At 42.9% G+C, this 23,662-nt stretch overlaps 1 protein-coding gene across 1 annotated transcript; it reads right to left on the reverse strand.

The window, feature by feature from the left end:
- Positions 1–5,982: 5,982 nt before the first annotated feature.
- LOC139459329 (uncharacterized) lies at positions 5,983–23,343 on the reverse strand. The gene is made up of 4 exons (XM_071240788.1): positions 23,302–23,343; positions 12,577–12,914; positions 11,382–11,576; positions 5,983–8,182 (listed from the first exon to the last, which is right to left on the reverse strand). Exons 2-4 carry the CDS (start codon positions 12,908–12,910, stop codon positions 7,914–7,916), a joined length of 798 nt encoding a protein of 265 aa, XP_071096889.1. The 5' UTR covers positions 12,911–12,914; positions 23,302–23,343; the 3' UTR covers positions 5,983–7,913.
- Positions 23,344–23,662: the final 319 nt, after the last annotated feature.

Below are 23,662 nucleotides of genomic sequence, written 5' to 3' on the forward strand. Positions count from 1 at the left end.
AAGCACAGAGTATTTTCGTCAATCATGTTCATCAAGTAATTTTCAAAGATCATGAATTCCGTACCGTACAAAGTCTCCTGAATGATTACAAGCACATCATCTCAAATTTTGGGCATAATTCAATAGTTAAATCTAGCTACTTAAAAGAACTTCTGATCAAAGAATTTAGTGAAAGCATCGGATTTCATGAACGCAATAAGAAGAATCAGAGTAAACTGGTCTATGATACCACAGCAGGAGGAACATATGTTGAGGCTGCAATATATTCACTTGGTGTCAGCAATGATCAGCTAGCTATGAATGTTGCAGCACGACTCAAGGAGCAAGTCATGAGCATTAACACTGTCCCCTGGCCTCCATACATCCATGAATTGGAGAGAGAAGAAGAACTGAGTGAACTTCTATTGAAGCTGATCACCTGGATGAAGCATCCAACGATGGCTGTCATTGATGATTGTCCAACTGTCCGTTCAATTGCTTCTGTCATCACAAATTACATCACCGGAAAACACACTGCATTTGAGACGAATATGTCAGTCATGCTATATGGACTGACAAAAAGTAGGGAGATCATTGATGTAATGCACAAAGATGGTTTGGGCATCAGCTACAATGATGTTCTTATGCTGCGGGATTTCTGGGTATCGACTGACCTAAAACATTCATTGAATTGTCCGTTCGAGCTTGCTGAAGGCAAACCTGCTGTGGCTAAAGTAGACAATGATGACTTCAAGAGTGACACACTCATTGGTGCTGATCAACCACACCGCACTAACGTGATGTTTGTTCAACCAGAATCTTTTGATTCGGAACCGTTGGAGAGTCATGAAACTCGTCCAGTTCCCAGTGCAAAACTTGCCTCATCTCTCTCTGCCTCTCTCAAGGAACTTGGAAGTGAAATGCAGAAGATTGATCCATACAAGACAGTTAAGCGTGGGGAGCCACCCATCAGGACAGAGACAGAGAACAACAGTATTCTTTTGGACACATCTACTCAGAGGACACGTGGTGTTATTCATGCACTGTCCAGGGCCATAGATGACCTTTCAAGACCAAAGCCAGAAGAACAGCAAGTGCCTGGTTATAAAGGGTTTCATGCTAACATGTCACAACCACAAGAGAAGAGCCGTGCAATATACTACATGACATATTCTGACCCGCCTAGTAAGACCATCCTCTATGATGTGATGTGCAAACTTGCTAAGTCAATTAATGAAAAAAAGATGCCTTTCGCAATCATTGTAGGTGATTATCCGGTCTACTTGCTCTTGCTGGAGTTAAAAAACGAGAAGGCGGTTCAGTTCAGCAAAATTTTGCCGTTCATGGCACCCTTCCACATCCAAATGTCATTCATCTATGCCATTTACAAGAGGTTTAAGGGTTCAGGTATTTCTGATGTGTTAGTGGCAGCAGGTGTAATTGCAGAAGGGTCGGTAGATCAAGCACTCCGAGGAAAACATTTCAAGCGTGGTGTACGATGTCTGTACCTCTTCTATGAAACAATGGTCCATCATGCACTAAACAGGCGTTTGGAAGGTACAGCTCTATCTGATGAAGTCAAGGCTTCTATTTCCCAGCTTAGACAGCAGACTGATGCAAAAGATGAGGAACTTGCGGAAGCATATAGCAAACTGGAAAGCAATGCAGAGCTGAAACACCTTGTTGATACTCTCTTCGAAGAATATCATGATGCACCACAAGCACAGTACTGGATATCTTTTATGGAAATAGTGGAAGTTCTCACCCAAAACATCCATGCTCTACGAACAAGGAACTGGACTGAGTTCAAATCTTCAATGAAGCTCATGCTGCCATGGATGGTGGCTTATGACAACACCAAGTATGGTCGACATCTCCCTGATTTTAGTGCAGTACTTGACAACCTTCCTGACGAACAGGCTTCTTTCATGGAGAGTGGGTTTTTCGCTCAGTCAATGACAGGCAAGCCATATTCCTCTCTGGCTCTAGACATCTGGATCGAGTCTACAATGAATAAGGGTTCAAAGCTAAAGTCTGGCTGGCTGGTCATCTTGAACAATGAAAAGCAGCTCCTGTCAAATACACGGAATGTGAATAACATCAATCGAGTCAGGGCAAGTGTCCATCGCCATGCTGATATGAAGAAACAGCAGCATGCAGATGCATGCAGATGCTTCATCAAGTCGAATGAAGAAGGATGAAAAAGCCGTTCAGGACATCAGTGCATGTTTCACAGAGTTTGACTGTGATCCCTTTGATCACACAAACCAAACCCTTCGTTCTCTGCAGTCAGGAATGCAGGCTTCAGAAAAGCTGGCTGATGATTTGAAATCAGCAAAGGAAGATGGTGAACATAAGGTGAAAGACTTCATGAAAGAGAGAGTGTATTCTAAAAAGAAATCTCTGAATGACCGTATCCCCCTCAACAAGCACCAAAACTTTGCAAATCAAGAACTGAAGACAGTAAATGGAGATAACTTCAAAGAGAAAACTGGAGAAATGGAATCTAAAGCATTGGCCTCTGTCCTTTGGCTTGTTGAAAACAGTGGTGCCCTCAAACTTGAAGATGTGTTGCAGCATCGTGTTACATCTGAGTGCCTTCCAATCTTCAATGTTAATGGAACCATGCGAAAGGTCCAGAAAAGGAAACTCCAGGAGAAACTTACTATGACCCCTGTTCCCGAACCTGATGTGTATACTTCTATTGTTGATATGGGTCTCATCTGGCACCTGGCTACTCCAACCACTGAAGACAGAGAAAAGGGTGATGGCACAAAGTACAGATGGGGAGACTATGCGGATAAGGTTGTGCACACTGTTTTTACAAGGCACAAGCATGCTGAGCGGATCATTTGCATCAATGACAAATATGATCAGAATTCAATCAAAGACAGTGAGCGTATCCTGCGCCAAAATGCCAAACCAGTCAGCAATGTGTTCATTAAGTCTGAGGAAAAATTTCCTTCAAAGAAACATTTCCACTCTATCTTGTATAATCCTAGCAACAAGATTCGCTTGCAGGTATTTTTGCAAACTGCATTCCAGAAAGCTGCTGCTTCAACTCATGTGGAAATCATATACTGTGTAGTAGGTGGCAGTCCAAAGAATCTAACCACAGGTAAGCTTATGCCAGAGTTAACATGTTTCCAAGCAGAGGCAGACACAGCCATATTTACCACATATAGTATGCTTCGGTCTGAGGGCTACACAGAGGCTGTTGTCGTTGACACTGAAGATACTGACAACTATGTACAGGCTGCATATGTTGCTAAAAAAACACCAGGCCTGATGTGTATCAAAAAGAAACACCAACTGATCTCTGCTAGATGCTTGTGTGACGAGGAAGTGGCAGAATGCAATATACCAATTCATGTGCTTACTGGATGTGACCATAACTCTGGTTTCTATGGGATTGGCAAGAAGAGTATTGTACATCGCACCCAGCATTCTGAAGAAGCACAGAACCTGTTAACAAGTTGTGGTAGAGAACTTCCAGTCACACAAGAAGTCATAGAGGACTTGGAACGATTTGTAATTCGTTATGTCTATTGTGATTCCAAAAGTTCAAGTTTGGGAGAAGTCAGGGCATCCAAGTGGAGAGCACAAAAGAAAAAAAGCACCATCAGACTTGCACCTGATTCGGACAGTCTCCGTCATCACTTGGAACGGGCAAACTACTTGGCATATTTGCAAAAGCATTTTGATCTCCAGAGTCACCCCTCTCCAATAGGTCATGGTTGGCATTGTGATGCCGGCCTTTACCTGCCTGATCGTTACACACAGCCTGCTTTACCTTCAACAATTACCTTACCTGCAATCTCACCAGCAGACGATAATGACAGTGATCTTTCTAGTGATTCTGATGACGACAGTGATGAGAGCTCATGCAATGACTCATGCAGTGAATAATTGTAAAGAGTTTCCAAAGCATCTTTTTAGTTGCGTTCTGTAGTTCTTAGTACAGTATTACCTCCTCATATAATTATAAGAATTTCAAACACCCAAATAATTTCATATATGGTGTCCATTTTGAATATTGAGATAAATATGATCCCAAGGATATAATTAACCATTCCAATAGTTTTATCATGTTAAAATTAGTTAGATAAGACACCTCATTTGTTCTTGTAGCCCATCTAGTATTCGAGATATGATATTTTCTGTTTTTCAAGATGGCAGCCGGCAGCCATCTTGGAATTCAAGGTCATAATTGCTTCTAATGTAAAAAATAACAATTCCAATGGATTTATCACGTTTAAATTAGTGGAATTAGACACCTTATATGTGTCTGTGGCTGATATTCTTCCATAGATATACTATTTCATGCTATTCAAAATGGCGTCGACGGCCATTTTGAATTTTGCGTTCTGGCAGAGTTAGCCGTCATTTTCCAGAGGGTCATGGGGGCTATTTTTTTAGTTAAACATGTCAGTTAAACGAATCCATCATAAAAAAAAGGTAGGAATAAAGTGGTCACGGATTCCAGGGATATGACTCTACTATACGTTACATTGTTTACATAAACCCATAGCTGAAATCCTGAGCGCAGATTTACAAGATAGTGAAAGGCACTTTAACTCTCCTAGACAGAAATTGCTGTCATCAGTGATATTTACATACTTTGTGCGTAAATACTAAACACTCCCAATATCTTACGACATGAACAAATTATGTCATCATTAGAAGAAACATGAATATGCAAATTCACGCACGTGCGTAGGGTGTGATTCCTGATTTTAGCACTTTCAAGTAAGGTCGATTAATCTCCATGGACCTTTATTTCTGTTAATCTTATTGATTCTGCTTTTCTGATAGTTGTGATTAAATTGATTTCATTTATTGTTTGTTTATGCACTACGGATGTAGCTTCTGCTGGAAACTGGCAGAAGTCAGCGTTCAGTGAGCAATACGTTCAATGTTTCTTGACAATCGACCCCATTAAGGGCATACAAGACAACGACAAGAGTACAGGTTCGATTGATCAGAAACCAGGTTCTACGAAATCGATCTCAAACGACGAATCAAATTGCTGCAAACTTTGATCAGGCGATAGGAGTACGAGTTACGGGGTCAGACGTTTAGAAATCGTCTACATGCATCTCCTTGCTCAATGACCACGTGTTGTGCCACCCCTTTCAAATCGTCAATGGTGTACATAAAGTTAAAACTGGGATAATGTCACGTGTCATGTTTTCAGATGGGTCCCAATTCACTTTGCACTTCCTTGATTGGCATGGTCGCGTCTGGCGACGTCGAAATGAACGTCAAGCCAATGTCAACCTGGGCAGATTTGGCAGTTGATCGGTTATGCAGTAGGTGCGGTGGTATCCGTATTGTGCAAGGAAGGGTACCTGGACAGCACTATCGGGACAACATACTGACACCTTTTGTTGTCCCGTTGGCAAAGCGTGTGGGTGAACCTTTTGTCTATCAGGATGACAACGCCCGTGCCTACCGTGCACAAATCGTCGATGCTCACCTCCAGCAGCACAATATCCATAGAATGCCAGACCAGCAATGCTGCTAGACCTTTCCCTCACTGAACATTTCTTGGACAAAATAGAGAGACGTGTGCATCAACGTCATGGACGCCGACTACGTTGGCTGAGATTGGCCAGGTGCTGCAAGAGGAATTGGACAGACTCCCTCAAATCACCCTTGGGAAAACCATTTTCAGTATGCCTCGTCGAGTGAATGAATATTTGACAAATTGTGGAGGTAATATGCACTACTGGTATATATAAACCCCGTCAACTTTGAAATTTCCCATCTCACCCCTATCATCCTTCACGATCGTTGGCGGTGCAATGGCTCCTGGTGTGATGTTGACGACCTACGATGGATGACGCACGACGCTCGGCGGGCGCTAGACAAACGGGCCATGAATAAAGTTCACTTGACTTTCAGTCAGGTGAGCTAAAACATTATAAACTGCATGTACCTTTATGAAGCTTTTAATCTTTCCAAACAGACGACGTCACAGAATACACAAAAAAACCTCATTATAGTAGACATTGATTATGCGCACGTGAACAACAAAAACACATCATATACATATATACTGAGGCCATTCCTGCAACCGTGAAGCGTGGACATCTTGAGAAAGAAGTCTGTAACTGATACGTAGGAGCACAATATGTAAACTCGCATATGAGTTGCCTTCGTAAGCCATATCATTTGTCTTGGATCGTGAATGATCAACACCGTGTCCTGAAATTTTAAATTCGTATCTTTATTTTTTAAGAAAGAAAACAAATAATATGGCGCTAATGGTATTCCGTAGTTGCCTCAACGAGGTCGGTCAGAAGTTTTTGTTGATTTACCGAACATGAAATCTCGCAATGGTCGACTTAAAATGTATCGTAGATTTTCAACACCGTATCCTGAAATTTTAAATTCGTATCTTTAAGTTTTAAGAAAGAAAACAAATGATATGGCGCTAATGGTATTCCGTAGTTGCCTCAACGAGGTCGGTCAGAAGTTTTTTGTTGTTTTATCGAACACGAAGTCTCGCAATGGTCGACAGGCAACATGCATGGCGTTGTGAACCTCCGACATCCAAACTGGGCTGGGACATACCCACTTCGAATTCGCCAAGCCGTGGTATATATATTTGACATGTGATCACATCTGCCTTTATTGGGCCCGAGTGCATAGCTTGCACGTGAATAACTTGGCACTCCTTCGCTGTTTTAAAAATACGTTTTAACATAACCTGTTTAAGTTGAGACAATAACCGTACGTGAACATCGATCCATTAAGTCCACATCAATGATGCTCCTAAAGTTGATGGTCAGGAACCAGAACACGACATCCACTTTTTTTGTGCGGTAGGTCATTTCGTTTTTTATGCCTCCGAGTATATGTCCATAAAATGTCTGGTCTGAAGATTGCATAGTTATATCCGGTGATGTAAACATTATTGAAAATGAACACAATGCCATTTAGGAAGTTGTCGAATGTGTTGGTTCGAATCCGGGACGGAACTCAACCCAAAACAGTGCTAGAATATGCACTTTTCTAAGAATGTGTTATCCCAAATATAACATTTGTTACATTGATAATACCACTTCATTCTGTGATCAGTCTTATTGATGCTTACTGGCATTTCTCTGACGGACCTAAGAATTTGTCGAGGGCACGTGAAGAATTATGATTCCATTGAATAGGCAGGAGTTTTAGTTTGAGATACTTTGTTCTTAAAACAAATAAATCAGAAATCAAATAGTATGAAGACATCTATGACGGTACACAGCCGCGTAGTGATCCGTAGGTCGCTCGTTGCTACTTTCCATTCGTCACCACTCGCCCCTTTCCGTAACCTGCAATTCGGCTTGTCCCGGAATAACACGAGTTGGTCACGAATGGCTACATTCCTCTCCCGGGCACCATAATGCATGGAATCGTGCGTGTATATCGAAAGGATACCAACGGCATTGGTAATTTCGGTGCCTTCCATTTTTGACAAAAGAACATTTGTGAACACAAGAAACAGAATTCCGCTTACACCACATACATTTTGATACAAGACCGTCAGGGACAGGTCATTTATCATAGGGTGGTGGATGGACAGAGGGATGCTTAAATGTATTTGATATTTCAGGGAGGGTCATGAAAAATGGGACAAGCATTAGGGGAGGGTTATTATTTTCAGTACATTAGTGCATCAATAACCTCCGACACCCCCACCTATCCCTCCATAACATCTGTAATAAATGATCGGTCCCTTATCACGTGTTGAGTTCGATGTACAAAGGACGTAATTTTCAGTTCTGATTCAATACTGTTAAATTTATAGTATTGTTTAACAACGCGAATTTTGTGTTTTAGATTTCATGTGTGTTTTGTTGTTTAGTCGATCATTTATAAAGGACGTGCATCTTGCACTTTTCGAAAAGAACTGGAACATAATCACAAACATACATCCGTTGATGCTAGGTTAAACTCTGTCGACCAACTGAAGGAAGTGTACTCTGTGTCTCAAAATGCAGGTGTTCACAAATATAGGGTTGCTCGAGCGAACAGTCGCCATCAACGAGCCGGAAGCCCTTATCGCGGTCCAAGATGGTGCAGTTTCCGGTTCCGGCAGGTGATGCTGCCCACAGAGGGTCGCTGTTGGCCAGGAGAGTACCGTCCTCCCAGTAGAACTCTGTACCATTTACCGTCCCACCAACGTACAGCCCTGTCCCGGTAGTGCTCAACTCTGAAAGCAATGGTAAATGTTTTCCAAATACGTCTTTAGTCAATACGGTTGTCAATATCGGACAAAAGTATCAAGATCTACCCCATTGTTACCGAGTCAACATTTTTAAAAGGGTGAAAACGTAAAGCTCTTCACAATTGCAAATACCATTTCAAATTAAAACATCAACACGTTTCTGACAATGACATCATTTATCAAAATAACGGGTAGGTTTATCTGCAGGATAAAGCCATTGGATAAAGACGGTACCCGTTGGAGTCATTTAAGGATAAATATGCAAATATATAAGGTCAGAAGGGTACTTCTTTCATTGGTTACAAAGAAGCATGGCGCACCCCTTGTCTGTCGGCCGTCGAGTCAGAATTGACCTCGGGATCTGGACGAATTACTGGGATCTCTGTTATCGGTATCAAAATAAAAGTCTAACATACCAAAATTAGAGTCTGTCAGGGGCGCAGCTGAGACCTTTTACAAGTTAAGGCAGCTTTGGAGATATAAATTGCAAAGCAATATAATTGAGGGCACTAGAGACGTCAGTTTCTATATCTGCGCCGTTAGACCTCTGTGGCTTGGGCTTCCCGGAAGTGTGTTCAACATGGAACTTTGCTTCATTTTGTCGGTGTGTGGGACATGTGACTGCATTACCTAACATTATGACAGACCAGACAGACTCTACACAAACATGACGTATCATTGACTAGTCTCTTTGATAAAGGCCAATTGTCGTTTTTTGCCTATATTGGTGGTAACAAGTTGTCTAAAAACTGGAACTTCATTGCCTGTTGTCACTGACCTTGCGCACATTCTAAGAAAAATGTTTAGGATCCGTTTGTGAGAGATGAGAATATGTTTTCGACGGCAGAATTTAAGAATAACATTACATGTTATAAGTTAAAAGAGGTTATCACACCTGTATGTATTGGGATGTAAATAGAATATATTTAGGAAAAAAACAATATGTATTTAGCTCGCCAAGGCTCGCTAAATAAAATGTATATTCCCAATACAGGATATTTACCATCCCAAAACAAACTCGGATGAGGACCTCTACTTATTCAAAGTCAAACATATGGAATCCTCGGATGCATTTTCATGACACACCAGACAGTACTTCCGCCGAAATATATACGCCGTTTCCGTGGGTCAGATGTCCTCAACCTACAGCATGGCAGGAAATGCATGATATCATATTGCAACGAATATTTGTTGGAAGCTTCACATTTCAGCATACGATATTTTGTCGGGAAGTGTTCCATTGGTACAGTTAGTGTTTAATTGCGTTTGCTCTTACTAATGGCCTTATATTTACCAAGCCAAACGAATCGACTTGTCCCTTCATCAGCACCAACATTAGCACTCTTAGCATGAGTGATAGGTCCACAAAGAAATGACATGGCTGTTTCTTCCTGACATGCATGGTTACAGCAACATACACACGAGTCAACATTGGCACAAGAAAATAATGAGACAAAAATACAGCTCCGGTATAGCTGTACTTCATAATAAGTACATCACATAGGGTTTCTTCCGTGGCATTTGATTGGCTAGCCAAGCAATACCTTTTCGTTTGTTTCCAGAAACCGAATATAATTTTGGCTGATTTTTCCTGATTGGTGGATAATAGAATGGACGGGCCTTCTGTTGCATTATTCCGCTGAACGATATCACCCATTTCACCAATTGAATAAGCTTTCGGTGAAGTTGTTATTGTTGACGTATTTATTTATAAGAATCAACTTCAACAAGTGTTTTGCGTTTAGGGAACTGTAGCCGTAAACACCAGTGTGCGTGAATCCGCTACTGATGGAGTATTGCTCGACATCCGCTACTGCTGGAGTATTGCTCGACATCCGCTACTGCTGGAGTATTGCTCGACATCCGCTACTGCTGGAGTATTGCTCGACATCCGCTACTGCTGGAGTATTGCTCGACATACGCTACTGCTGGAGTATTGCTCGACATACGCTACTGCTGGAGTATTGCTCGACATACGCTACTGCTGGAGTATTGCTCGACATCCGCTACTGCTGGAGTATTGCTCGACATCCGCTACTGCTGGAGTATTGCTCGAAATCCGCAACTGCTGGAATATTGCTCGACATCAAGGAAAATTTTCAATATTGGAAAGTTCAAAGTCACTCCTCTTGTTACGCAGTCTTTGTCACTCTGGCTATCAGCCTCTGATAATTCCGGATTTGCCCCTTATATCAAACACAATAAATAAATGAAATAATTAATTTGCAGCTCCGATCATTCATTCTTTCTCATTACAAAGCATTATCACGGTACTCTGTAGATTGTCTGAAGCGTTAAGATGGCAGATTATTAGAATGACATCAACGTGGGCGTTACTATAATGTAATTTCTCAGATGAAAATCGGTTTCTGATACACATGGTAGACGGTCATACACGTGTCTGGAGGTAGGGAAACACAACCCTGGCTGCACACAACATTCGTGAGGCACGTCCGTGTTGGGCACGTCTCAGGGGGATGTGTTTCATTCAATTGTAAACTTGACTTGATCACTGTGCAGGTTAATCTGAACGGACTTCGATTTCACCATGGCATCCTGGAGACGGCAGTTATCCCCCATTTCGGCAATCATGCGTTGGCCATGAGACCTGTCTTCATTGATGAATGCTAGCCTCACAAATTACGTGCGGTTCTAGATTGTTTACGTCATAATGCCATCGAGACACTTCCTTGGCCAGCAAGAAACCCATATCATTAGCTAAATGAACATCTGTGTGACATTTTAGGCCGTCAAGTTCGCCATAGAGACCCACCTGTCCACACCTTACGTGAACTTGCTGCTGCTTCCATACTGCTGCTAGAATACCCCAAAGTTAAATGCAAAGTCTGATTCATGGAATGTTGAGGCGTCCGGCGACAATCGTTCGTGTGAGTGTGGTCACACCTAGTATTGACGAGAACTGTGTTTGTGTACTAGCAATGGTTTAGGATTCCGTTCAAACAGACTGGTTTGAAGCAGATCAGGAAACATGTTTGGATACTGTTATCTCATTTTGCACTGGGCTGTAAGTACATGACTCATTCACAAAGACATCGGTGGCGCTAAATTAATGTCCAGGTGTATACATGTATATCTAACAAATAATAGCTTTGATCTGGTAACAAACATTCTTGACATATTTAACGACTAATTATTTCCAATAGTGGCATGTGTCTTCCAGTACCTTTATTGCTTGTGATGAGGTCTTGCAGCAGTTGTCTCTTCTCCTCCGTGTCGAGAGTGAGCAGACGACCGCTCTCACTGGCGCACGTGTCACGTGCATCTGTCCAGTTCTTTGGCCAGTAGTAGTGGAACCGCAGGGCCAGTTTGGAGATGTTGAATGTCCGGTAGCCAGGTGGTAAGATGCCCTCCCCGATGTCTGAAACAGTGGAATGTTTTTTAATCAGAATTCCTGCTCGGATTGGCAAAGTGATTTGGTCTTGAAGTTTAACTTAAGCTTCAGGTATATCGATGATCTGATATTTGATCTAATACCCATCAAATAGCATAATCCCTTCCTCTGATTTACCATCCAGAACTTGAAATAAGGGAGACGAGTGAGGCTGTTTTATCTGTTTCATATTTAGCCTATGCATAAAGATTCAGAGTGACAAAACACTCCCAATAAGACTGTATGACAAGAGGGATGACTTCAACTTTCCAATGGTCAACTGTCCATTTATGTCGAGCAATATTCCAGAGGCTCCAGCCCTTGGTGTTTACATTTCACAACTTCTGAGATACAATAGAGCATACCCCTTCTTCCAAGATTTCAAAGAGACTGATACAACTCTTGCTCAGAAGTTGTTTGATCGAGATTAAAACATGCAAGGCCTCAGTGAAGCAGTGACAAATATGGCGATAGATCATTTCAACATGCTGGCCCATTGCTATGGAACAATCTGCCACAATAAATCTGAGAAGCAGAAAATCGGAATAAACATAAAAAAGAAACCCAAAACTATGGTGGCCAAGAGGAGACATCGCATTCTCGCCTTCAGTAACGGACGCCAGAAATCGATAAAGCGATATCACGAGACTCAAAAAGTGATAGCACGAGACGAGAAAGCGATAACACGAGCGGGTGATACCGAGAGACTAGAAAGCGATGTTCAAAGAATAGAATAGATATTCACATCGCTTACTGGTCCCGTGCTTTCGCTTTCTCGTCACGCTTTATCGCTTTCTCGTTATTGAAGGCAACAAAGCGATGTCCCGACTCGGCCACCATAAAAGACACGTCTCTTGAGGAGCCTTTGACTAGATCAATTATGGTCAAAGAGCAGCTGTTTTCTGGAAAATGCGCAACACAAATATTCATCTGAAAATTGATCAGCACTGATATGTACCAGCTTCATCAACAAGTAAAGTATGCGTACCTTCGTATAAACTGTAGTGTGTGAAGCCAGACAGCCGGGAGCTGATGGACACGTCGTAGGGTCTGACACTTTCTGGGGTCACCATGCAGAACCTCACATACTCGCCATGTGAGAAAGCAGCACATGTGACGTCACTCATGCAAATCATGGCGCACTCCTCCTTGCACGTGATGGGACTGACGGGACGGAAGGGCGGCATGAGGTCGTCCATGTCCCACAGGCGATATAGTTGGAAATTTTTCGTGTTAAATTGAAAACTGCACGTTGTCATACCGACGAAACACGTGACTGCTATTATTTTACAAGTTAGTGAGAGGCTTTCCATCGAAGACATTTGTCTGGAAGACAAAGAGGAACGTGTTGTTATAATGTAACGCTCTGCACTAGAACTGAATATACAGGAGTTATGTAAGTTGTTTACTTGTGTAGACTGTCATAAACTGACGTCCAAAAGAAACTTTACCAACTGAAAATATAGATTTCAGACAAAGTATTATTTTTTTTCGATGAAGTCACATAACCTAAATACAACAATAGTGTATGCAGAAAATGTTAATCGTCTGTTACATGTTTGCGAGATAACACACGAAAAAGTGAAAAACACGTGCACAACGGACAACTGCAAATGCACGTGCGGGAAAGGGTATAAAACGATTGCAACGGCAAATCAGACATCCACAGTGATAAAAAAAACGCAAAAAAGAAATGCCACGACTCTACGTCGATCAACGTGAACGAGCCTTGGGTATGGTACAGATGGGAGCCACCGACGCCCATATTGCATGAACCTTTGGTTGCTCCCGTGTTGCCGTTACCAACTTGATGCAACGTTACAGACAGACAGGGCGGACCGCTGACAGGCCAAGAACAGGCAGACCCAGGGTGACCACGCCCCATGATGACCGGTACTTGCGTACCTTGCATCTCTGAAACCTCTTCCTGACAGTGACGTCATCGGCGACAAATGCCTTAGGTCACATGGTTAGTCGACTCAGGGCTCATGGAATCAGGGCTTTTAGATCATACAGAGGACAGCTATTGACAGCGCAACATCGTCGTCTGCGATTGAGATGGGCCCGGACTGTACGACGTTGGCAACGATGTGACTGGCAGAGGGTTGCCTTCACTGACGAAGGTCGATTCTGTATGTTTAGGGCTGATGGAAGACAACGAGTTTACCGCCGAAGGGGTGAACAAACGGCGGCGTGTTGCGTGCAGGATGTCGTACCATATGGTGGAGGGAGTGTCATGGTGTGGGGAGGGATCTGTGGGCAGGAGAGGACATCGCTGGTCATCGTTGACGGAAACTTGACAGCTCAGCGTTACACGGATAACATTCTTCGTCCAGTTGTCCTACCATTTCTCCAACAGCAGCCACGTGGTGTCATTTATCAGCATGACAACGCTAGCGCACATATAGCCAGAATTGTCACTAACTTCCTCGCAGCCAACAACGTCAACGTCCTGCCGTGGCCTGCACGCTCACCCGACATGTCTCCCATAGAACACCTCTTTGACTTGATGGATCGTCGTGTTCGAACGCGACCACACTCTCAAGCCAACCGGCAAGAACTGATCTTGGCCCTCCAAGAAGAAAGGCGTCAAATCCCACGTGACCTCATCAGACGACTGACTTTTTCTGTGCGTCGAAGAGTTTTTGCGTGTATTGAGGCATTTGGTGGTCACACACGCTACTAATGACTTGTTATTGAACGTGAGCGATTGTTTATGTACTCTGCCCATTGTCCATGATTCTAAAAGCTCGAGTTTTCTACCACACCCAACTCTCTGGGGCTCTGACGTCATTCTCGGTCGCGGTATGATTGTCATTTTCAGTGTTGATTATGTTGACATATTGATCTTCTCAATACACTTTACTTTATGCATGTATGTTTTGTTGGTTTTAAGCAGGAGTGATTTCAAACTCTGGTAAAGTTTCTTACAATCTGCACGCACGTGGAACTGTATGGGTGTTTACTTATGTAGATTGTAATATGTGTCTTCATCTTACAATCTACCTGCAGATGGGGCTGTATGGGTGTTTACTCATGTGGATTGTAATATGTGTCTTCACACACACACACACACACACACACACACACACACACACACACACACACACACACACACACACACACGCGCGCACCCTTGATAGATTCAAGAAAAACAATATTGGTTAATCATGAATTTATCGACTAACATCTGCTTTTGGTATTGCCGTGACTACTTGGCCTACATTGTGGTATGTTTACATGACACTGTATCACCCCGCACTTTATGCTTGTACGGAGTTGCAAACGACTGATGACGTCACGGGTGCTGAACCTGGTTTTCGAATTAGTCGGTAGTGATTATATGAATTTCCACCACAAGTAATCGTTACAGCTATATGGTGACAATGCTGTTGATCGATTAATGATAATTCCTCACTTCCGTGGTTCATATGACAGCTGTTGTCCTGACTTCTAGGGTCAATATTCAGCCCCGCTTGTGTTATTTATTCAGCGACAATCAATCAACAGAAGTGTTCAACACGGCAGGGCGTTGCGTATACGTGAAACATGATGAATTATGCATTCAAAATATTTCAAGTATTTACGCATTAGTGACAAAATGATATCCGATGCAATACCCATTTTTACGTGAAAAAACCCCAACACGAACAATTGACTTGCCCTTGCGTGTGTTTGTGACGGGTCCAAATCCTTTCTGCAAAATGACAAAAAAACACTCTCAGAAGGCATAGAAATCCGCCGTCACAAACCTTCGGGCAATGGAGATCAAGGGTATTACATTCCGTCTACCTTTGAAGATCTGATCAAGCAATATACTTTCTTTCCGTCTACATCTGAGTGTGGTATATATGTCATGGTATCTCGGTGGGCTAGCACTATATAACCAGTAACCACACAGACATAACTGCTGTATTGGTGAATTAATCTTGAAGCGGCGTTAAACCAGGATCAATTAATCGAAGCGTATTCCTTGTTATACCTGTGTGTACAAATTAATGTGATGAACAAAACCGTTCGATTTACCTTTTGGAAAGTAGAAACGTTTCTCGAATATCATATTGAGAAGCATCCTTGGGCAAAATCATTAATCATTAATAACTGGGTGTACGTGTGTCAAAGTAAGAACACAAATTAAGTGATGGTTGTAAAACAAATGTCTGTACTATAGGAGCCTATATCGGAGTTCGTGTTGTGTGATTGTTGCTGTAGAGATGGGACAAGGCTTCTACCCAATCGTTTGGAAAATGTCGATGAGATTTTAGTTCAAGACAAATGTTTCGTTGTCATTTGGAAGGGTTTTTTTTATTTTCAAACTTTTAATTTTTTAAAAGTATTTTAAATTTCAATATATTTAGATGGATGTTCAAAGCGACAAAAGTTAATTCAAAGCTCAACAAGAGAGCGTTTAATGAAGGAAGTTCCAAACGTATGATTAAATTATACCAACATGATATGGGAATTCCTAAAACGAGTATAAAAACAACAATAGAAGGCACCAAAGACATTTAACGCTTAAATCCCACTCTTGGGTCACTTTGCCAACCTGTGAAGACTTTCCAGGTTTAGCAGTAATAGATATAATGATGTTGGCATCTTTCGAAATACACTACGCATATGGACAAGACATTTCTGCCGTTTAGAAAGAGTGAGTTTTGCTTTGAACAGTACTTCCGTGCCAACTGACAGTGGGAGGAAATCCACAAGCGATGCAGGCCTTATGACGTTCACCACTTTGGCGAAACTTTGGCGACCAGGGGTATGGTGCTAACAAACCAATCATATCTGAGCTTGTGACGTAAAATATTAATGCGCACATTACAGGAAAACTTGCCATGTAAAACTGAAGTACCGGGTGATTGAATTGAAGTGAGTGAGTGAGTATGGTTTTACGCTGCTTTTAGCAATATTCCAGCAATATCACGGCGGGGGACACCAGAAATGGGCTTCACACATTGTACCCATGTCGGGAGTCGAACCCAGGTTTTCGGCGTGACGAGCGAACGCTTTAACCACTAGGCTACCCGACCGCCCCGATTGAATTGAAGTATGATACTATATGATAAAGAGATTATCGAGCTTGCGTGTTTTGGGATGGGTAAATAGTCTTGTCATGTATTATGAATAACCACTATGTACTAGTAAACTGACGTCCAAAAGAAACTTTACCAACTGAAAATATAGATTTCAGACAAAGTATAATATTTATTTCTATGAAGTCTATCTAAAATACATAACCTAAATACAACAATAGTGTATGCAGAAAATGTTAATCGTCTGTTGCATGTTTGCGAGATAACACGCGAAAAAGTGAAAAACAACGATTGCAACGGCAAGTCAGACACCCACAGTGATAAAAAAAAAAAACACAAAAGAAATACCATGACTAACAGTCGAACAACGTGAACGAGCCTTGGGTATGGTACAGATGGGAGCCACCGACGCCCATATTGCACGAACTTTCAGTTGCTCCCGTGTTGCCGTTACCAACTTGATGCAACGTTACAGACAGACAGGGCGGACCGCTGACAGGCCAAGAACAGGCAGACCCAGGGTGACCACGCCCCATGATGACCGGTTCTTGCGTACCTTGCACCTCCAAAACCTCTTCCTGACAGCGACGTCATGGCGACAAATGCCTTAGGTCACAGGGTTAGTCGACAGACAGTGGCCAGGAGACTCAGGGCTCATGGAATCAGGGCTTTTAGACCATACAGAGGACAGCTATTGACAGCGCAACATCGTCGTCTGCGATTGAGATGGGCCCGGACTGTACGACGTTGGCAACGATGTGACTGGCAGAGGGTTGTCTTCACTGACGAAAGTCGATTCTGTATGTTTAGGGGTGAACGAACGGCGGCGTGTTGCGTGCAGGAGGTCGTACCATATGGTGGAGGGAGTGTCATGGTTTTGGGAGGGATCTGTGGGCAGGAGAGGACACCGCTGGCCATCGTTGACGGAAACTTGACAGCTCAGCGTTACACGGATAACATTCTTCGTCCAGTTCAGCCACGTGGTGTCATTAATCAGCATGACAACGCTATACCCCATACAGCCAGAATTGTCACTAACTTCCTCGCAGCCAACAACGTCAACGTCCTGCCGTGGCCTGCACGCTCACCCGACATGTCCCCCCTAGAACACCTCTGGGACTTGATGGATCGTCGTGTTCGACAACGACCACACTCTCCAGCCAACCGGCAAGAACTGATCTTGGCCCTCCAAGAAGAAAGGCGTCAAATCCCACTTGAACTCATCAGACGACTGACTTTTTCTGTGCGTCGAAGAGTTTTTGCGTGTATTGAGGCATTTGGTGGTCACACATGCTAGTTTCTAGTTTCCACCCTTGCCGAACTAGCGCCACCAGTGGTTATAACGAGCTATGTCCCTTCTAAACCTCTCCTATAGACCAATCAGATTCCACCTCTTTTATCACTTGCATTTGATTAAAACAAAATGTTGTCGCCCAGTAAAGACGATCTGATCGATAATCAATATTTATTTTGTGATAAAGCGGGTCCTACATCGCGAAGTGCAACAAATCACGTGAGCACCTTGATTAAGAACATGAAAAGATTTGGAAAATATCTGTGACAAGGAGTTGGCGATGCACGTGCTTTGCAAATCCTGCAATCGACCGAATTCAGCACGACAGTTTTCAAACCGGATTTCGATTTCTTTGCGCGATTTTGATTGGACTATGTAACTCCATAATACCAGCCTAGTTCGGCAAGGGTGGAAACTGGACCTTTATAGTCATTTAACTCTCTTGTCTTGGGAAGATGGGACATTTAGCATCACAAACCACACTCGCGTCATAACCTATATTTATTTCTGTTACAAATATACTCTTAAGGAGAGTAGGGAATACATAGAAATAACTTTAACTTTCAAAAATGTAAGAAATATAAGTTTCCAGTATTAGTTGTATGATAATAATTAGTAATAAATGATAATATGATGACGACTGGGGAACATACTACAACCGGTGGTGAAGTATGACAGTGGATGTTATGACCGCCAACGATCTTGGAGGACGACGGGGGAAAGATGGGAATTTTCATAGTTGACGTTTTTTTGGATCAGTAGTGAGTATTACTGCCACGATTTGTGAACATTCACTCGCTTGACGAGGGATACTGCATATGAATCCCAATAGCGATTTGAAGGAGTCTGTCCCACTCCTCTTCCAGCGCCTAGCTACGTTCAGCCAACATGGTCGGCGGCCTGTGACATTGACGCACACGTCTCTCTATCACGTACGTCCCAGGAAGGAATGGGGGCGGATGGGGTGGTGGTGGAGGTGTGTGTGTGTGTGTGTGTGTTAGTATGTGTGTGTGTGTGTGTGTGGTGGTGGTTGTGTGTGTGTGTGTGTGGTGGTGGTGGTGATGGAGGTGTGTGTGTGTGTGTGTAGTGGTGGTGGTTTGTGTGTGTGTGTGTGTGTGTGTGGTGGTGGAGGTGTGTGTGTGTGTGTGTGTGGTGGTGGTGTGTGTGTGTGTGTGTGTGTGTGTGTGTGTGTGTGTGTGTGTGTGTGTGTGTGTGTGTGGTGGTTGTGTGTGTGGTGTGTGTGTGTGTGTGTGTGTGTGTGTGTGTGTTGTCATCCTGGACCCTGTCCCACAAAGCGATCACAGCGCTAATGTGATCGTAACTCCGAAAACCTTAACATAGACTTACGACTGCCGTAGCGCTAGGATCTCTTTGTAGAACGGGGCCCTGAGGACAAAACGTTGACCCACACGCCATGCAAACGGGACATCTTGAGTGGAGTTCGGTCAGTCATGATGCCACCCTACACCATAGCCAAAGCTGTGATGAGGTCTCAGGTTCACATTGGCTTGATGTTCATTTCGAAGTTGCCAGACACGACCACGACAATCAAAGAAGAGCAAAGTGAATTCGGACTCAAGTGAAAATATGACACGTGGCCGTCGAGCATGGACATCAGCTGCATGTAGACGATTTCTAATCGACTGACCCGTGACTTGTACTCCAGACGCCTGGTGAAACTTTGCAGCAATGTGATTCACCGTCTGAGCTCGATTCGGAGAGTCTGGTTGCGGATCAATCGATCCTGTACTATTGAACGGGGTCGAACGTCAAGATATTGAGTTTGTTGCTACCTGTTCCATAGACTTTTAATCACCGACTGTGAAACATTTAAAGTGTCCTAGAGCCTGTTTTACGACAACCATTGTCTGAATGAACATTTAATTCCAAAGGATAATTACCCTGGAGCGATGCCATCTATATGCCTTGAAACACTCAATTGTTGTTATTTATAAGATGATAATCCTAATAGTCAATCCCCATTTTATTGTACATCGACTGTCTGTCATCCTAAACGAGATGTGCAGGTATGTCACTGATGAATTGTTGTTTGCATTTACATGTTATTATGACTTTCTTAATGTCAGGTGACCTTGGATATATAAGCCTTGGTCCAGAGATGAAAATCAGACAAGACCAAGACAACAACCACTACAACTATGTGCTGACCTGACACACAGTGTCTTTTGTATGTATACTCAACAACAAATGTTCCTGTGACACCAATATTTTAGTGTATTTTTCAAACAAGTTTGGTTTTCAATATTGTAGTATCAAGCCACAAAAACGCAACTGCTTCAGAAAAGCATGCATTCTATGCAAAAGTTGACTTTTATGCAAGCCCCATGCATTCACTACCCAAGAATGGTATAAAACATGTGCTTTAACAGGATTCCATATGCATTGTTTAGCATCACTCAGAAAAACAACAAATTACGCAATTATTAAACATTACGAAATGCCACGTCTGTCCGAAAATGAGCGAGCCATTCGTATGCTTGAAGCAGGATCGACTCAATGTGATGTTGCAAGACAATTTAACGTCCACAGAAACACCAATTGGTGTTTATGGCAACGTTGGCAACAGACGAATACAGTCAGAGACCATCCTCGGAGTGGCAGGCCACGTGTAACCAATAATCGACAAGACAACTGGATTCGAACAACACACCTACGAAATAGATTCCAGCCAGCAACAATGACTGCAAGAAGCATCCCTGGCCTTCGACGAATATCTTCACAAACCGTGAAGGGATTGTCACCAGAAGACCCGCCAGACGTCCCATTTTGACAGGAAACCACCGTTAAGCACGTCTACAGTGGTGCAGACAGTGTCTACGCTGGACGGCCAGGTTCTATTCACTGACGAGTCTCGTTTTCATCTCAGCCACAGCGATGGACGGATCGAGTGTACCGACGTCGAGGTGAACGTTACGTCAATTTTTGTGTCATGGGAGAAGATCGGTTCGGGGGCGGCAGCGTTATGGTATGGGGTGGGATTACAGCAAGACAGAGGACCCGTTTGATAGTGGTAGAGGGAAATCTCAATGGACAGCGCGACGAGATCATCGACCCTGTTGTTCTACCGTTTTTCGTCGTCATGGCCCAGGCATTACCTTTCAACACGACAACGACCGGCCTCATATTGCTCGACTTCTTCAAGATTTCTCTTCAACAAAACAACGTGAATGTCATCCCCTGGCCGGCTCGCTCCCCTGATCTCTCACCAATCGAGCACAAGTGGGATGAGATGGATCGGCGCCTTCGACGTCAACCACGTGTTCCACAGACACTTCAGGAACTTCGAAACATGATCCAGTAGATATGGACAGATATTCCACAGGACTTAATGCGACGCCTTGTCCATTCCATGAGACGAAGATGTATTGCTTGCATCGCAACCAGAGGTGGACACACACGCTATTGATTTGTAAATTGACATTTTGGCATGTTCATGTTTTTTTTATTAAATCACGCATTTTCTGAAGTCAGTATGGCAAATTAAACCATTTGAACACTTACAGGAGTCTTTTAGCTGTTGCAAACCGAAATTGTTTCAGATTTGGTAAAAAACATAACTTTGCATTAAATCTTATTCAATGTCACATGAACTTTTGTTGTTCAGTATATATATCTAGTATCTACCTGCTGTCACTTCCCACTGAGAACCCCTTGCATATACGAGTATGCAAATTATTCATTAGCAACGTCACGTGTGTCTTCACCGCACGATACGATACTTCTTTGCGCCAAGATGAGTGAGTGAGTATGCTTTTACGCCGCTTTCAGCAATATACCACACTGTACCCGTCATTCGTGACCACCTCGTGTTATTCCGGGACAAGCCGAATAGCGACTCGTGCCCCTCTCATGGACATTTTTGCGACCAGGTACCTTCCTAGCTAGCGCAAACGGGCATAGCTAAAACACTTGTCAACTCGTTGCGTAATGGTTCACATATAAGATATATATATTTCGGATTAAAGCACATATGGACACGCGGAATTACGCAGTATGATTGAACACGTTTAACTATGTCTTTGTATATCTTTAGATGCAAGACATATGTAAAATCAAAAATTATTTCTGATGGATTCTTTGACGAAGAACTTGAAATCATACGCGCACTCTGATTGGTTTGTCGTATTTTCGCACATAACATTCATCGATATGGGGACGAGTCTCCTTGCAGGTTACGGAAAGGGGCGAGTGGTGACGAATGGGGAAATCGTACCCGGACCTCCAGTGTGACGAGTGAACGCGTTAACCACTAGGCTACCCCACCGCCCCACACCCCCATAGAAGGTCGAACGTTTAGCGCCCAAGCGAAATGAAGGAAGGTTGGTTCTTGAGCAAACAAGATGTCAGCTTTCCGACGTGATACGGCATCATGTCTTTACACCTCAATTCGGAAATTTCGATTTGTAAAAAACCCACAGACCACAAATATTCGTTAGATCAAGTCATAACAAATCCACAACAACATAATGATGCTGCTTTATTTTTTTGCAGTCCCCGACTATATCCGTTTTCGAGATACAGAAATCAGAATTGCTTTTCTGAATGCTTTTCTTACTCGTATCGATAATTTAGAAGCCCGTGGATGCAGAGGGTATGTATCGGGGTAAAAGATCTGATTTCAATGTGATTGAGAAGACTCGGACGCCAGGCTTTCACATACACTGATGATGTTTTTTCTTCTGACATGTCTTGCATAAGACGATTGCCATAACGCGGTGTAATATTTTTCTCGCTTTCAATACGCTTTATTCTAAATATCCTAAACAATACATGACGCCGAATACCACAATCAGGCCAAGAAGAGAATTGTCTGATGCACGGGCACACATTAACGTGAATGGAACCCTTTTTCAAAGTAAAAGTTACTTAAAAAACAACAATCATGTGATAGGGCTGAAGGTTTGGAAGCCAGTACTTAAGTTATCATAGATAAGTAATAGGTAATAGGCAAACGGGAGGCCGGGGTAATAACACTGATAGTTTCTACCCTTTTGTGATCTTATCATTTTGTTGTCCTTACATGTACATATGCTCTCTGCCTCATGGCATTCATTCACCTGATGAAGGAGTAAGCATATCCTCCGAAACGTTGTGTTCCTCATAATAAAAAAGTTGGCATCCATATATTCTCATCTTTATGTGTATCACTGCTAAATGCCATTAAAAGACCTGACTTCAAATAGTTGATTATTCTCATATTTAAGGATCGAACTCAGGATAACTGGGTTCATCTGTGAATGAATTGTCTTAAATGTGCCGATTACCTGACATTCGTCACCACTCGCCCCTTTCCGTAACTTTCGACTTGTCCCGGAATAACACGATTTGGTCACGAATGGATTACCTGAGTGGCAAAACAACTCACCCGTGCGTCCTCAGAAGCAGCTCCGATTGTGCCGATGCTGGCTGTGAGCGCTCAAATGTTAAATACTTCCCTAAGTATACCCGTGATTGGTATGCCTGCATGTCACTGATTGGTCTGGACGGGTTGCTAAGAGTTAGTAACATAACCCCAGTCATCAATAACCAAACCATCGATACAGTCCGACAACTGTTTTGATTACCCAGCATTGATCGTGTGTTTTAGTAAGGACCAGTTATATTAGTGTTCCAGTTGGCCTTGGAGAACATTGATATCATTATGTGGACTGTACTCTATACATCAAAACATAATTCAGATAAACAGAATAGACATAAGAAAAAGTTATGTACATGTCGATCATCGA

The sequence above is a fragment of the Haliotis cracherodii genome, unplaced genomic scaffold (assembly GCF_022045235.1).
Source record: "Haliotis cracherodii isolate W230 unplaced genomic scaffold, xgHalCrac1.p SCAF_1, whole genome shotgun sequence".
NCBI classification, from domain to species: Eukaryota; Metazoa; Mollusca; class Gastropoda; order Lepetellida; family Haliotidae; genus Haliotis; species Haliotis cracherodii.